The sequence below is a fragment of the Phodopus roborovskii genome, unplaced genomic scaffold (genome assembly GCF_943737965.1).
Source record: "Phodopus roborovskii unplaced genomic scaffold, PHOROB, whole genome shotgun sequence".
Taxonomy (NCBI): domain Eukaryota; kingdom Metazoa; phylum Chordata; class Mammalia; order Rodentia; family Cricetidae; genus Phodopus; species Phodopus roborovskii.
Window position 1 is genome coordinate 4,656,349 of NW_026126636.1, and position 16,286 is coordinate 4,672,634.

Sequence of the window (16,286 nt, forward strand, 5' to 3'; positions counted from 1 at the left end):
AAAACCTCTGTGTCGCCACTGCTGCTCAGTAGTTTGTATAAGCTCTGGTAGACCTAGATTGCTGTAAGAGAAGGGACACATTCTGCCATGGTCATTGAGGGGTCCCCAGCGTGTGTCTGAACATGGGCCGGATATCCAATAAATACTGGCTGGCTGAATAAGCACATGAGTCTGTTCTCTGTGTTGTTGAAGGTGGAGGTTAGTCTTTGGGATTTGTATGTATCCTGGGCTAGCCTGGAAGTCAAGGTGATCCTGCCTCATCTGTCACAATCCCCTCCCCTTCCTGGCTCCACCCAGGATTGCTGGTATCCCAGGCATGCAGTACTCCACCCAGCCTGAGTTTGTTTTCTTTTGGGGACAAAGGGTGAGTGAATAAGACTTCAGAAGGAAGTGACAGAATCCAGCTGGCACCGGTGAAGCATCCTATGGGATTTATTTATTGGTTCATGCCATTGATTCAAAATGGCTGGCTGCAGGAATGTCTGGATTCAGTTCAGTCTAGGGTTTCCAGAAACTGGCTTGGCTTTCTCTGCAAACATCACACTTAATACTTTGAAATTTTCTTCTTTCCTTTTTTTTTTTTTTTAAAGAGTCTTTATTTATTTTTTAGATTTATGTATATATTATGTATACAGTGTTCTGCCTGCATGTCTGCCTTTGGGCCAGAAGAGGGCGCCAGATCTCATTACAGATGGGTGTGAGCCACCATGTAGTTGCTGGGAATTGAACTCAGGACCTCTGAGCAGTCAGTGCTCTTAACCACTGAGCCATCTCTCCAGCAGCTTCTTTCTTTCTTTCTTCCTTCCTTCCTTTCTTTCTTTTGAGATATAATCTCATTGTGTAGTTCAGGATCCTCTCTCTCTCTCTCTCTCTCTCTCTCTCTCTCTGTGTGTGTGTGTGTGTGTGTGTGTGTGGCAAAGGCCAAAGGAAGTTATCTGCTTTCTCTGAGCTTCACTTCATTCCCTTAAGACATGGTCTCTCATTGAACCTTGAGCCCAACATTTTCTTCAGGCTAAATTTTTCTGGCCAGTGAGCCCAACAATCCTCCGGTCTCTGCTCCCTCCTCCGCTGGGCTTGCTAGCTGTTAAATATGAGCTCTGAGCTGTTTACCCACTGGGTCACACTCCTGATGTCCCTGCTTCTGCCTCTCGAGTGCTGGGATCCCAGATATGCGTCACAATGGCTAGCTTCAAATCAGAGTTTTCAAAACACCACAGAGATGTGATACGTTCCAGATTTTCATACACAGAAGAGGCCCCACCTTGCTGACTGGCAAAACTGGTTTTTCTGTAGTCCCAAGCAGGAAACTTGCCTCCATCTCTGGGCGCATGTCTGACTAACCTGTAACCACATCAAGGAAATGGGGCACTGTGTGCCACTCTGCTGGGAAACAAGTGCCCTCCCCAGCAGGCTCACTGTGCCTTAGCGTGTGGCTGGGATTCTCTGGCAACCCTGAGTCCTCACCTGTCCCACCCAACTGCCTGAGCCTCACCGTGTCATCTATGAACCGGGGATTATAATAGTCGCTGTCTCACAGCACAGGGTCCCATTGGTGTTTTTGTTGTTGTTGTTTTGGTTTTCTATTCTTTGAAATTTATTTATTTTTTATTTTTCTAGACAGGGTTTCTCTGTGTAGCTCTGGCTGTCCTAGAACTCACCAGGCTGGCCTTGAACTCAGAGATCCTCCTGCCTCTGCCTCCTGAGTGCTGGGACTAAAGGCGTGAGCCACCACTGCCCATCTAATGTCAGCTATGTTTTTAAAATTACTAATTTGTTTATTTTTAATATGCATTAGTCTTTTGCCTGTGGAAGGATGTTAGGTCTCATAGAACTGCAGTTACAGACAGTTGTGAGCCACCATGCGGATGCTGGGAATTGAACCTGGGTCCTCTGGAAGAGCAGTCGGTGATCTTAACCACTGAGCCATCTCTCCAGCTCCCTAAGTTTTAAAAAAATTTAAAAAAAAATCATGCCACTGCTGGTCCATTGTGGAGAATGTCCATATAAGGAAGAGCTATTGTGCTAAGCATGTCTGAACTTGCCCTAAGCAGATAGACAGGCCTTGCTCGGTGTGCTAGGGAGCCTTGGGGTGAACCTGGCCTCCGGGTGAGGGGGTCAGGCAGGCATACCCCCATTTCTGTTCCAGCTGTGCCACCACCCTTCCTGGCTGCTGCTGTCCACGCACCTGCTGAGTAGCTCGGCTGGACTGAGAGCAGGTGTGGCTTGTTGGGGACAGCCTGGGCTGGCTGGACAGCTTTCTCCTTCCTGGCCTCTTGCCCAGAGACCAGGGCCTTTGGGTAAGAGGGGAGCAGAGAGGCGTGGGCCAGGTCAGCAGAGGGATCTTCGGAGAGGGAGGTAGCCATCTGGTGTCTGCCCCTTCTGCAATCCTCCAGCCCTTTCCAGACTGTATTGTTCATCCGCCTCTAACTATCTATGTCTCCCGGTGCCCATGGTCTATCTGGCTCCTCACCTGAGATGGAGGACTCCATGTGGCTTGGTCCCTTGCCACTTCCCCATGCTTATCTCCCTTCCCTGCCCCATTGAGCATCTCATGAGAACCTACAGGACAGAAAGAATAATGGAATGGTTCATAGCAACCAATTCTACTTCAACCATGAGAGCAAGCTTGTTGTGGCGTTTCACTTAAATGTAAAATTTGCATCCCTTTATCCGACCGTTTCCAGTTCGGTGAACCTGTCCAGAATACTCACTTAGAAGTGCATGGCATCACAAGGAGGGTTGAAAAGTAATAACCAGCCAGGTGTGGTGGCACACTCCCTTTAATACAGCATCTGGGAGACAGAGGTAGGAGGGTCCAGAGGTCAAGGCCAGCATGGGCTACATAGAGGCCAGGAGATTCTATTTCAAAACAAAACAAATAGTTGGGGGTGGGGTGGGGGTGATGAGTGCCTTTAGAGGCAGGAGGATCTCTGTGAGTTTAAGACCAGCTTGATCTACATAGTGAATTTCAGGACAGCCAGGGCTACATGGAGAGACTCTATCTTAACTATCCCAAGCGAATATAAATCAGACCCATTTCTCCCTTTATAGAACTTACTTTGAAAGTCAGGTGTGGTGGTGTTGGTAACCCCAGCACTTGGGAGGCTAAAACAGGTGACCCCTGTTTGAAAACCAGCTTGCCTCTCCCTCATTTTAAGAGGGGCACGTAGTTCATCATCATATAACATTTACCTAGCATGCACAACGCCCTGGCTTGGGCCCTCAGCACCACAAAAGCAGAAGGAGACATGTGGGCCGGTAGGATGGCTCAGTGGGTAGAGGAGCTTGCCATGTGTGTTAATTACTTCTCTGTTGCTCTGATTAAAATACTATGACCCAGGCAACTGCTAGTAAAAGGAGGAAAATACAGCTTAATGTTTTAATGACTATTAAAAGTTAGAAATTTTTAAAAAGTTCATCAGCATGTATTTAAAATAACAGGCTAGCTTTGAAACTGGCCTTGTTCGCTGTCTCAATTCTGCCCTCGGGGTCCTCAGTCCTCTACCCCTGCGTGGCATATGACTGTGGACCCCAGTGCACTTGAAATAAAAACTCCTCATGCTATTTGCATCGAGACCGCTCGCTTCTCATAAATAATTTAAAATGTCGCTTTCCCTAAATGGGAACATAAAGGTCCACGCTCTGCAGGTCTTTCACTAGAAGACAAACTTTATTGGGGCTATGGTTTCTGTTTTTCTTTCTTTTCTTTTTTGGTTTTTAAAGGCAGGGTTTCTCTGTGTAACCACTCTTTGGCTATCCTGGTACTAGCTTTGTAGACCAGGCTGGTCTGGAATTCACAGAGATCCACCTGCCTCTGCCTCCCAAGTGCTGGAATTAAAGGCCACCCAGCTGGCTGGGGTTTATTGTTTCAAAGGATAAGAATCTGTCAGGAAGGGGAGGTGTAGTATTCATGTTGGCCCCAGCAGGATACTGAGACACTACATCTCCAACTAAAAAGAATCTGGAAATGGGATGAGAGACTTGACATTCCCAAAGCCTGTTCCCAGTATTATCCTTCCTTCAGCAAGGCTCTACTTCCTCATAACTTCTCTGAAGAGCCCCACCACCCGAGGACAAGTATTCAAATGCCTGAGCCTAGGGGACACCCCCCCACACACACACACACACAGGGTTTCTCTGTGTAACAGCCCTGGAACTTGCATTATAGACCAGGCTGTCCTCAAACTCACAGACATCTGATCTGCCTGCTTATGCCTGATAATCCATTAATGAAGTTAGTGCTTTCATGGTCCCATTACTCCTTGATAGTGCCACCATCAGGGGACCAAAGAATACACTCTTCCTGTCCTCAAATCTTTCTGTCTTTCTGAGACAGGATCAGATTATGCCATCTCTTCGGGACTATATCCAATTCTGAAATCCAAACTTAAACCCCGGGACTAGGGGGGGATCTGCTCAGTAGTAATAGTGTGTGTTGCGCAAGCAGGAGGGCCAGAGTCCAACTCCCTAGAGCCCTTTGTTAAAAAGAAGAAAAACAAAAAGCCAGTGGTGGTAGGCAATGTCTACAACCCAGCTGCTATGGAGTGGACACAGGAGGGTGAGGCAGGATTGCTGGGATTTGCCGGCTGGGAATCTAGCTCCCGAAGCAGTGAGAGACTTCGTCTCAAGGGAAGAAGTTAGGAGAGCAGGGGCCCCTGACATCCTCCTGGGATAGAGCGGGAATCTAGCTCCCGAAGCAGTGAGAGACTTCGTCTCAAGGGAAGAAGTTAGGAGAGCAGGGGCCCTTGACATCCTCCTGGGATAGAGCGGGCGAGATTGGGGAGGTGGGGACGGGTGAGGAGCGGGGGCATGGTTAAAATACACATGTATGAAGTTCTCAAAGAATTAATAAAAGTATATTTAAAAAGCAAGAGACAGGTCTTAGTATTAGAGCAGGAAAAAAAAATCATAAACCCCCATTTGTAGAGGGCAAATCAGACCACGTGACTACTCTAACCACATCAGACCCAATTATATATACATCTACAAGATCAGCTCTGTCAAATCATAATGTAGTGTTTTGTTACTTTGTCTCTCTTTTTCTCTGGGATAGGATCTGGATGTGCAACTCAGACTGGCCTCTGCCTCGGGTTCCCAAGTGAGGGATTACAGGCGAGCTCCACCATTCTCCACTCAAGCCGATGCAGCTCGAAGGCAGGACTCCCAGGGGAACAGTGACTGTACTTGTGTGACTTGAGACAATGGTTTTCACCTCTCTGATCTTCAGAGGTTAACGCGATATAGCACACATCCTCTGCCCAGGCCGATGTGCACAGCGCGATGGGTGGAAAGGGCTGGATCCACCGTTGCTAATGCCGCAGTGCTTCCTTCCAACCCTGGCCGCTTACAGTTGTGGGTACTGAGCCAGGCTCTTCCATCTCTCCCATCCCCACGATTCCTTGCAGCTCTTCTTTAGGCCTAGTTAAAAGCAGTGCGCCTAGCCGGGGGGGGGGTGCAGAGAGAGGGAGGAGCGCTGCGGGCCCCACGTCTCTCCCTGATCAATCAACAGCGAAAGCAACCTCAGGACCAATCAGGAGAGGCAGCGGCAGATCAAGGCCTGCCTCTTTGAGAGCGCCCTCGTGTCTCATTGGTTGTGTACCAGGAGCCAACGAGCAGTACCACTGCAGGCTGGGCCCAGCCAGAACTGGTTTGTGCAAGGTGCCTCCCTGGCTAAGGTCCAGGGAATAGTTGATCCTGGGTGCTGCAAAATACTCAGTGGCTGCTGGCTCAGCAGGCGCTAGACTCACGGAGAATTAGAAAGTGCTGTATTCAATGGAATAGAAGAAGTGTTTATTCAAATAGGCCAATCATGATGGGTTGAGGCACTGCTACCCACACACACAGCTGGCATCGTCTCTGCTGGGACGCGGCTCATCATCCAGGCCATGGTGGTTTAAGAAAAAGAGGCAAGAAAGGGGGCTCTCCAACGCCTGCAGCCCGGTTGGCTTTTAAGGCCCTTCCAGTTTAGTGTGGTGACCCCTACACTCTTGTTTTACTTCCCCTCACTTTGTTAATGATAAGGCAAAGCAGATTCCTAGGGCTGCTCACGCACCGCACCATCAAAATAGCCTTGTATTGCTGGAGCGATGGCTCGGTGGTTAAGAGAACGAGTACTGCGCTTTCAGAGGACCCAGTTTGGTTCCAGGGCCCACATCAGGCAGTTCTTAACTGTCTGTAACTCCAGTGGATCTGACACCGTGTGTGTGTGTGTGTGTGTGTGTGTGTGTGTGTGTGTGTGTGTGTGTGCGCGCGCACGCATGCATGTGTCTGAGAGAGAGAGAGAAAGAGAGAGAGAGAGAGAGAGAGAGAGAGAGAGAGAGAGAGAGATTAAATGGGGGTGGGGACAGAGTCTTTCTGTGTAGCTCTGGATGGCCTGGCACTTGCTATGTAGACCAAGCTCATAGAGATCTGTCTGTGTCCAGGGTGAAAATAAGTCTTTTTTTTTTTTTTTTTTTTTTTTTTTTTTTTTGGTTTGGTTTTAGTTATTATTCCTTTCCTTTATTTTCAGATTTTCAGGTAAATATTTATGGTACAAACTAGATTTGTGCACAGTGTCTCCCCAAAATGGCTATGTGTAGCCCCCCTAATAAATTCCTCATTCCTCCCGCCCCACAGAAATTATTCCCGTGCTCTCCTCGTTTGCTGCAGAAGATAAATCTTTCTCCTTTCTTCCATGTCTGGCTGTACAAATTTGCAATTACCAAGACGCAAACTTGTTGCGTTAGGTTACATCTTCCCTGGACATTGTAAATTTCCACACTATGTAGGGGTTTGAGAGAACGCTTGAGTTTTCAGATTGGAGGTGCTCAAACAGCAGGGCATAAACGGGAAAGATGGTGGTTTCCTTGAATCCATGCTGAAGGAGCCCCCAAGGCCACTGACCGTGACAGACAAAGGTCAGTAGAGAGGGCAGAAAAGGGCAAACTCCGCAGCCAGACAACACTGTCGGCTGGTTGGTGACACATGACATCTCGGTTTCACTCCTTGCTGCTTCCACGCATCACAGGCCAATCAGACGCAAGGTCCGAGTTCCTCAGCCAATCAGCTGCAGTGAGAAGTCAGGCTTCACTGGCTGGTCAGCACCCAACAGGCACCAATAAGGAAAGAGCAGGGCCAGACTCACAGCCAATCAGCGTCTGCCCCAGGATCAAGCGCACCGAGGCTGTGCACGCGGTGGTGGCCTCGAGCTCTTGGCCTTGCGTTGAGCTAACGGCCACTCTGTGCGCTCAAAGTGGATGAGGTTGATGCGGGAAGTGACCGAACTGGTGAGTGCTATGGTTTTTCTTCCTTTTTTCTTTGATATTTGGCCTAGCTCAGAGAATGTTAGGGCTGGGGTGTGGGTGTCCCTGTGTCCGGGACATTGTGGGGTTCTGAAATGACCTTAGGTCGTGTGTCTCTTGGTCACTTTTGGGCCCAGGTTGGGCAGAAGGCTAGGCAAGCATGCATGCCCTCTGACTTTTGTTCATGGTCCTAGAGATCCTTAGCCTGTGCTAAGTGGGAAACGGAGCCACTGGAGGGAGAGGCTTGTGGTTCACTGGTGTGCAATTGGAAGGAAGTTTTCTGGGGTCTTCGGTCCAGCTCGGACCGGAGTCAGTGTTTGTGAGGTTGAAAGTCCATTGGGAAACTCAGTTCCCAGGCTATGTATATGGTCGTTTTCCTGACATAAGGTTGAAGCTCAAGAATTCAGCATTGGGACCGGGTTGGACATGTGACCAGGATGTTTGGCCAGTGGTTCTCTAGAGGTTCTGGGGAGGAAGCCTCTAAATCCCGGCCAAGCCTGTTGCCCAATAGGAATTCATACTTGCCTGATGGAAAGTATTATAGCTTGAGCTAATACTCAACGGTCGTTCTGGCATGTGGGCGAGAGCGGTGTCATCTTTGCTGGTGATGTTTTATTTTGGTTTTTTTGAGACGGGGGACGGGGGGCTTGCTCCGTAGTTAGTCTGGTCCCAATATTATGATCTTCCTGCCTCAGCTTCTGGCGTGATGGAATTGTACGCAATGTGTTCCCACTCCTGGCTCACTGATGTTTTTGCTGTATCTTTGTGGGGCCGTGTGTTGACACCTACTTTCACTTGGCTGTTACAGTTCTCAGAGAACTTCAGGGTACACTGGTGTAGATATGGAACACAGTCCCGTGACTGGGCTTCTGTGGCCCGTTTGCTCTCGAAAGTCGTAAGGAAATGTATACAAGTGTGTGTACTCAGTGGGAAGAGGGTTAAAGGGATTGTAAAGAGGAAGAAAATGTAACCTGTGTAGGGATGGGTTTCAGAGCAATCTGACGGATTTGTTTTCTGCTCGTTCATACGTAAAATGGAATGAGTGTCTAAAATGCTCAACACAAAGGGCTGCCCCTATCTTTGGATGGTGAGATTCTGAGAGGCAAAGAACCATTAAAATAAAGTAGACTCCTGGACTATGTATGGGTTCTGGGCAAGGCCACAAATTACCCATTTTCCCCATGCTTGCTGTTGGCTTTATTTTAAAATTTAATTTATTATTATTATTATTATTATTATTATTATTATTATTATTATTGTTTTTCTAGACAGGTTTTCTCTGTGCAGCCCTTTAGATCTGGGTGGCCTCAAACTTAGACATCCTCCTGCCTCTGCCTCCCACATGCTGGGGTTAAAGGTGTGTGCCACTGCCACCCATTGTTGTAGATGTATATATACTATATGTCGGTCTCATACACTAGACTGCACATCCATCTCCAGTCACCACGGGCTCTCAAGTGTGATTATCTGTTCACAGATGGTCCACTCTCATGAGTGGACAGTTGAGGTCCACGTGGGCTTAACATCATTTGGTTCAGTAAACTCTGGGCTCTGGAGTCCCAGATAATAGTCTAGGGATGTGTGGGTGGGTTTGTATGTGGGATTCTCTCAGTACCCAAGTGAGCAGGCACTTCCTCGCTGCCCTGGGAATCTTCAGCCCACAGGGAGGGACAAAGCCCAAGAAGGCCAGTGTGAGGCCCTCTGCTTGGGTTTAGGTGAATATTGATATGTGGTACTCGTCTTGAAGCAGCCCCCCATAATGAGGTTGAGGATGTGGGGAGAGTTTGGCCCCACAGTAAGACCGAAGAAAGGATTGGAAAGATGCCTTTGGTTTCTGATGGCGAGTTCAGTCCCTTTGCCACCCAATCCACAAGAGGTATGCTATCACAGGCTCTCTGTGACCCAGGTTCAGCTCCCGAGCATTGCTATATTCTGTTCTTGGGTGTGCCAAGTCAAGTATTTTTTTTTTACCCTTTATTTATTCCTGTGTCGTGGTTTAAGGGAAGAAGGGAAGGGATTCACCATGCTCTGGTATGCATGGGGCTTTCGTATGCATATCTGGATAATTGGTGTGAACACATGCAAATACTGTGGAGAGTTTGGGAACCTTGATTTGGAAAAAAAAAAAAAATTGCTCCCGGGAAGATTTTTGCTCTAACAGAATTATTATAAATCAAAGGGGGGTGCGATACCTGTGATCACAGCTCTTGGGAGGCCAGCCTGGGCTACACGGGAAGACAGACAGGAGGCCAGCCTGGGCTACACAGTGAGAGCCGGTCTCCAAACAGAAAAAGGGCAGGGGAAGACAAAAAGAGAACATTTTCCATAAAGCAACCACTCCTGGCATATTGCGATAGTCTAATTGTAACATTTCAATAGAATGGATATTTGTATTGCCTTGATGACACTGGTCCTTCACACTGGCCTTTGCACTACAATGCAGTATTTATAGAAAGCTTTGGTTTTGGATACAGGCTGTGTGCACTGAGCACCTCACACATGTCCCCTTTATTGTCGTTGGCCAATCCTTTTAGTAGGGATAAAAATTCAATTCAGTAATACGGGTATTAAGGAGGACAGAGAAAGCAAGCGCGGATGATGGCTCGTTCTAGAAACCCCAGCACTTGGGAGGCTAAAGGCAGGAAGATTTCCTTGAGTGAGTTCCAGGCCAGCCTGGGCAATAGACCTTATCTCGAAAAACAAACCAGTGGGGCAAACATGTCTCCCTTTCCCACATATTTCTCTTCTGATCATATGTCCAAACCTATCCACTTTAGCCTCTGCTTGGACACAGGTTGTGTCCTCCTGGCCTGGGTCTCTTGACTCTGCCCCAGGTGACAATGGCAAATGATGCCCTCTTCGTGAACTCGGGAAGCAGAAAATGGGGACAATTTGTGTTGTTTCATTTAGACAGTGTCTCGTGTTGCTCAGTTTGACTTCAAACTCATGATCCTCCTGCCTCAGCCTCCTGAGTACTAGGAATCCCAGCAGGTGTCACTTTTCTAAGACAAGGGAGACATTCCAAAACAGTAAGTCAAGTTATGAAATCAGAGGCCAGATGCATCAGGTTGGTTCTATTGGGAAAGGATCAAACTTGAAATAACATCTCAGAGCTGGGCGGTAGTGGCACACATGCCTTTAATCCCAGCATTTGGAAGACAGAAGCAGAGGGAATCTCTGTGAGTTTGAGGACAGACTGATCTACAGAGTGTTCCAGGACAGTCAAGGCTACATAGCGAAACCCTGTCTCCAAAAAACAAACAAATGAAAGTATCCTAGAGAGGTACTTCATTAGGAGAGATAGTCTCCATGTGCAGCGTAACAGACGTCTTGAAGAAAAGCCATCTGATCCCAGGGGATTTTTCTGACTTGTATAGGTTTTTATGAAGTAGCAGCAAGTTTAATACCATGTGATTGAGTCTAGCGAGATCTATATGATTCCTGGAGCCAGGGACTAGATGGAATCATGGCCTTATAATTGCCGTTATAAGGGGGAGGGTCTGCAAGGCCACAGAATGGCAGGACTTCTTAACTGTATCCTAGAGAGATGGAGAGCAGTAGGGAATGTGGCTAAACTTCTGGAACAGAGAAAAGGGCAACTAGAGGGTCTGTGATCCACAATAGTGTCCTTCCTCTTGCAAGTCAAAGCGCTCGCTGTTGGATCTGTTTCTGTTGACATTGCTTCATCCCCAATATCCTGGATTGGAAGAGGCTAGGGAAGGGCCTCAAGTGTCATCCGCCTAAGGGCTGGGGCTCAAAGAGCCCTGAGAGCACCTCTAAGGGATGTGCCTCGGAGGGGATAGCCTACATGGGTAGACACCAGGTCCTTTGGGGGCTTCTGTTTACTCAGTGGGGAGCCCCCTTGTCCTTTCCCTTTTGGTGTTCCGAGAGCCCACTGTCACTCCCCACCGCTTACAGAGATGCCGGGAGCAGCCCCCACTTCTTGTTCATCAGTGGGTAAAGCACACCAGAGGGGCAGCTGAGTCACGGGCAGGGCAGGGCAGGGCAGGGGAGGGGCTTCCTCCACCGGGTGGTGAGGCTGGCTGTCACCAGACCCCAGTACCTTTCCCTCTGCAACTGCGGCTTTGCCCATTTCTTGTTTTCAGAGACAGCGCTCTTGTGTTGGAGGAAGTTCTGTCTGGTCACACACCTATCAGAAGGGTTGGCATTTACATAGGAGAATCTAGCGCGTTCCCAAGTGTGAGGTCAGGAACTAGAAAGCTCAGAAATGGAAAATCTGTAACTCTGAGAGGAGCAGATGAACACAGGTTGTCGTTTGCATTTTCCCTTTCGCTCTGACTCATCTTCCCCTGTCTCCACCCTACTGCCAGCCTCACCCACCGGCACACCCTGTCTGACCTAGGAGGGGTTGACAGCTGCCTGCATCCAAGCTAGAATGGGAGGGAAGGCATCCTAGGCCTGGAGAGAGAGTAGAAGGCTGGTCTGAGTACCCTGGAGTCCTGGAGCCAAAGGAGGAAACGCAAACCTTACCTCATTGGGTCTAAGAGGGGGCCAGAATCTAGGGAGAAACCTATGGGAACTCAGACCGATTCTTGTCACCACAGCAGTCTATCAACGTCTGGCTAGTTTCTCTTCTAGTTTTTTTTTATCGTACCTATATGATATACCAGACACACACCACAAATATCTCAAGATATCTGTTCAGTAAATGAGAAGGTCAGCTTAAAGATCAGATTGCTAGAGCGGGAAAAGAGAGAAAGGAAGGAAGAGAGAAACTCGAGTCTCAAAGGGTTTATCCCTTCCTCAAATTAAAGAATGTCAAAAATGAGTCTCAGCACAGGCTGAGAAAGGATAGAGATTTCAAGGACATCTTGAGCCATATAAGAAGGGGGGTGGGGTGGCTAAAAGTGTGGTAAGAGACGGAAATCTCCAGGGATCTTGACCCCTTGAGCAGAAAGTGAAAGAAGCCCCTGGTTTTGATTTCAGAGAAATGTCATTTGTCATCAGCCCAGGAAAAGGAGATTTTTCTCTTCGAAGACCACCACAGGCTTCCTGGGGTTGCCCCCTACCCGCCCCCCTCCCAGTCTGCTGGGAGGATCTGAGTCACACACCCAGCCCTTGCTGCGGTCCAGAGGACAAGGGTCAGCTTCACACAATAAGAGGGGCTTAATGTACTAAGCCAGGGAGAGAGGGACGAGGCGTGGCCTCCGGATCCCCCTGTGCTTCAAATGCTGTTTCTGTCCTTATTCTTCTGAGGTATCAGAAACGGTCTCCAGGTACTCCACGCATCTGTCACCTCTAAGACAGAATAGCAGCTGAATGCTGTGCTGTGCTGGCAGACCACACCCTTACCCATGAACTTCATTTTCATCCCTCCAAAGGACATCCTTGATAGCTGATGCAAGAGGGGACTGGGGCTCAGAGAGATGACTTGTCCAAGGTGACTCAACTAGTAAATGGCACTGATGAGGCGCAGCCTCTGACTATTCCAAAGTACCCGTCACGGCAGATTCATGTCTTTGACTATAAGGAATTTACAAATCAGGTAGTTAGGGTGAGGAGGCAGTCTGGGTTGTTAAAAGTTGATGGGTAGTCTCTCGTAGGTCTCAAGCAGAGACAGAAGGTATAAAGCCCCACCCCTTTGGGGGACTGTGGCAGGCTGATACTTGGGATGACTGAGGAGAGGGGTGGAGCTAGCTGGGGGCTGGGGGTTGGGGGGCAGGAGTCCCAAGAGCAGTAGCAAGCATGCGGTACTAGGAGGCAGCTACAGAGGTGAGTGTTTTCCCCTTGAAGCTGAGCCTTTTCTCCATCCCAGCCCTTTCTGTCCAGTCCCGGCCAACTTGCATCCTTCACCCCAAGGTGTCCAGGTAGTAACCCTCCCTCCTACAGGGCTCCTTATTCACATTCACGAGGGTCTGCACGCACAGAGGACTAGGCCTGCTGCCAGGTGCTGAGACACTGGGGCTATTTCTTGATGTGTCTCTAGTATCCTGGGAGGCCTGTGATGGTCTTGGTGTGTGGTTAACTCTCGACTTATCGGTCGGGTACTTTCTGGTCTTTTTTTTTTTTTTTTGTTTTTTTTTGGCTTATGAAAAAGAGAAATCAAACCATCAGTTAGCCTCGTTCTGAGAGGAAATAGCTTCCCGTTCTCCAGTTTCCCTTTCCTTTCCTTTCTCCACTTCCGCAGGCATCAGAGCCTTCTCTAAACCTCTGGTGTGGCTCTCTCAACTCACTGGGTGGGTGGGAATCTCTAGTCTTCCTCATTCCTTCTCTGTGTTCTAGAAGTTTCGGCCTCGGAGGGATGCCCTAGCGCCCGCTCTCCCTGTCTCGCTGCCTTCTCTGGCTTTCGAGGCTCACACTGTGGGAAGACTCACAAGCTTTTTGAGCTCTTTCATGAACTTACATCTTACTCCATTCATAAATGCAAGGTTTTGTGTGAGGCGAAGAAAAGGCCAGGCTGCTCAGTGGGTTTTTTCCCTGCAAAAGAGCTTGGGATAGCAACAGTCCTTAAACCCGAGTTTGCTAACTGTTTAGGACTGATACCTCAGCTACCTGCCTGACTTACTCCTTAGACACCAAACCTGACCCAATGCGGATTCTCCTACCGCTACATTGCCACAGCTTGCCTTTGCCTTAGTTTATTTGACTCACTCAGGACAGCAGCTCCAATCTGGGACAGGAGACTCACCCCTCTTTCTCCCTTCCCCTCCACAGGCCTGAGAATATGCCGTTTCTCCCTCTCCCTTCTGCCAAGGACCCCCCCCCCCCCACTGTGGCTTTCCTTTCAGAGCCTCTGAAACTGGTAGATTAGCCAGGAGCAATGCCCCGGACCCCCACAAGACTAATCAGCCCCTATGGCTCTGATAGGTTGGTGCAGTTAGCTGCTAGGCTTCGGCCAGCTCTGTGTGATACCTTGATCACTGTAGGGGGCCTGGAGTTCCCTGCTCACAGCCTGGTGCTGGCAGGTGCAAGCCCAAGGCTGGGTTGCAGGGGCAGGTGGGCTCTGGTGGAAGGCATCAGCCCTTCTACCTTTGCTAAGCTTTTAACCTTTGTGTATGGAGAGAGTGTAGAGCTACAGCCTGAGGAGCTGGGGGACCTTGAAGAGGCAGCCAGAGCCTTGGGGGTGCAGACCCTGGAAGAGGCCTGCAAGCGAGCTCAAAAGGACAAGCATGAAGATGAGCTGGATGGAGGCCGGAAGAGGCACCAGGTGGCAGCAGAGCTCGTCAGGAGTTCTGAGAGAGGACTGGGGGGTCCCGCAGAGAAGCAGGACCCAGAGAAGGAGTTTAGGAGTGATGGGAGAGAACAGGAGATGTTACCCAAGCGCAAAGCACCCGGAGAGAGCCCTGAGAGGGCAGGGGTAACTAGGAAGATGAGAGCGGAGGAGGCCCGCAGCCCAGCCCCCGTGGGCCACAGGGGAGCAGAGAGGAAGCAAGGAGAGGCCGTAGAAGGTATAGAGAGCCCTGAGGGCTCTGAGGAGTGTCTTCGCGGGTGCCCTGGTCCCCCCCTAACCAGCCTCATCCCCAGGCCCTGGTGGGCTGAGGCCCCTTGGTTGGGAGAAGGCCAACCTGGCCTGTGGAGCATCTTCCTGTGGCCACCCAGATATGACACCCCCTTGTCCCTTAGCACCCCCGTCACTGCAGCCTGGCAGGTCTGGCCTCAAGCGCAGAGGTGAGTGAAGGTGCCTAGGCTGGGAGGGCTTAGCGCAGGAGAGGCCGCAGTAATGGTGGGAGGGCGCCACATCTGCACAGCTGCTAAGTTAAGGAGGCAGCAAAATGTTCTGATCTTGAGAGAGGCCAGAGTTGGTTAGGTTCTCAGGCTCCGCCAAGGCTGTCATTCTTCTCCACCCAGGATCCCACTGACCTTGAGCCACTCCAAAGGTCTCTGGAGTCAGAATCAGCTGGCCTCCTCCAGCCCCACTCCAGGTAAGCCCCTCATCGCTCCATCCAGGAGTCCAGGCTTCGAAGGGCCCCCACTAAACCCTACTTACAGGAGCCTTCCCCCCCAGGGCCCCGAGCAATCAATCAGCCCTTGGGAGATAAAAGAGTCTGGGTAAGGGCACACAATAAGCAGGGTATGAGGACAGCTCCTCAGTGTCGCCAAAGCTCTCAATTCAGGGACTCTGGTCATGCCACTTTGACTTCTCTGTCCACACAGGCACACTGGCAACCTGTGTGGGTCAGGAACGCACACTGAGCTGTCCACCTCACCCACACTCTCCTTTACCCCTTCCTGCTCGCTCTCGGCCCTACTCTTGCTCTGTCTGTGGAAAGAGGTTCTCACTCAAGCATCAGATGGAGACGCATTACCGAGTCCACACAGGTATGGGCCTACTGCCCAGTGTGAGTTTGTCCCTTCTGTCCCCGTCATCGCTGGTCTGCCAGCTTCCCCCCCTTGCCCCATTGCTCGACGCACCCCTAGCTTGGCCAACCTTCGCCCGTTTCTTCCTTGTCTGGCTTTCTCCTCCACCTGTAGGAGAGAAGCCCTTCTCCTGTAGTCTCTGTCCTCAGCGCTCCCGGGATTTCTCTGCCATGACCAAGCACCTGAGGACACATGGGGCTGCTCCCTATCGCTGCCCTCTGTGCAGGGCTGGCTGCCCCAGCCTGGCTTCCATGCAGGCTCACATGCGTGGCCATTCGCCCAGCCAGCTGCCGCCCGGATGGACCATACGCTCCACCTTCCTCTACTCTTCCTCGAGGCCGGCAAGGGCCTCGATCTCTCCCGGGAGTCCTACCTCCTCCTCTGCCACCTGACCGGGTGTTGGTAGCTACTCTGGCTTTGACAAGCGTCCAACCAAAAGAATGAAAGGCATACGGGCTCAGCCGCCCTGTATTTAGGGTTGCTTGGCAAATGTGACTGCGGAAGCGCTGCGGGACAGGAACCACGATGAGCGAGTATTGCAGAAGTCTTGGCCGGCTGACGAGTCCGAGTTAAATACATTTAAGTTGGCTGGAGTGAAGATTAACTGGGGACTATCAATTTCATCACTATAATAAAGAGTTTCCTGTGTTCTCCAGTCAGGATGAGTCCAGACTTTTCGTCTGCGCG

General features: G+C 50.0%; 1 protein-coding gene across 1 annotated transcript; it reads left to right on the forward strand.

Moving 5' to 3' along the window:
- The first annotated feature begins 14,021 nt into the window (after positions 1-14,021).
- Positions 14,022-16,246, forward strand: Zbtb32 (zinc finger and BTB domain containing 32). The gene is made up of 4 exons (XM_051207533.1): positions 14,022-14,909; positions 15,090-15,163; positions 15,396-15,560; positions 15,714-16,246. Exons 1-4 carry the CDS (start codon positions 14,062-14,064, stop codon positions 15,989-15,991), a joined length of 1,365 nt encoding a protein of 454 aa, XP_051063490.1. The 5' UTR covers positions 14,022-14,061; the 3' UTR covers positions 15,992-16,246.
- Positions 16,247-16,286: the final 40 nt, after the last annotated feature.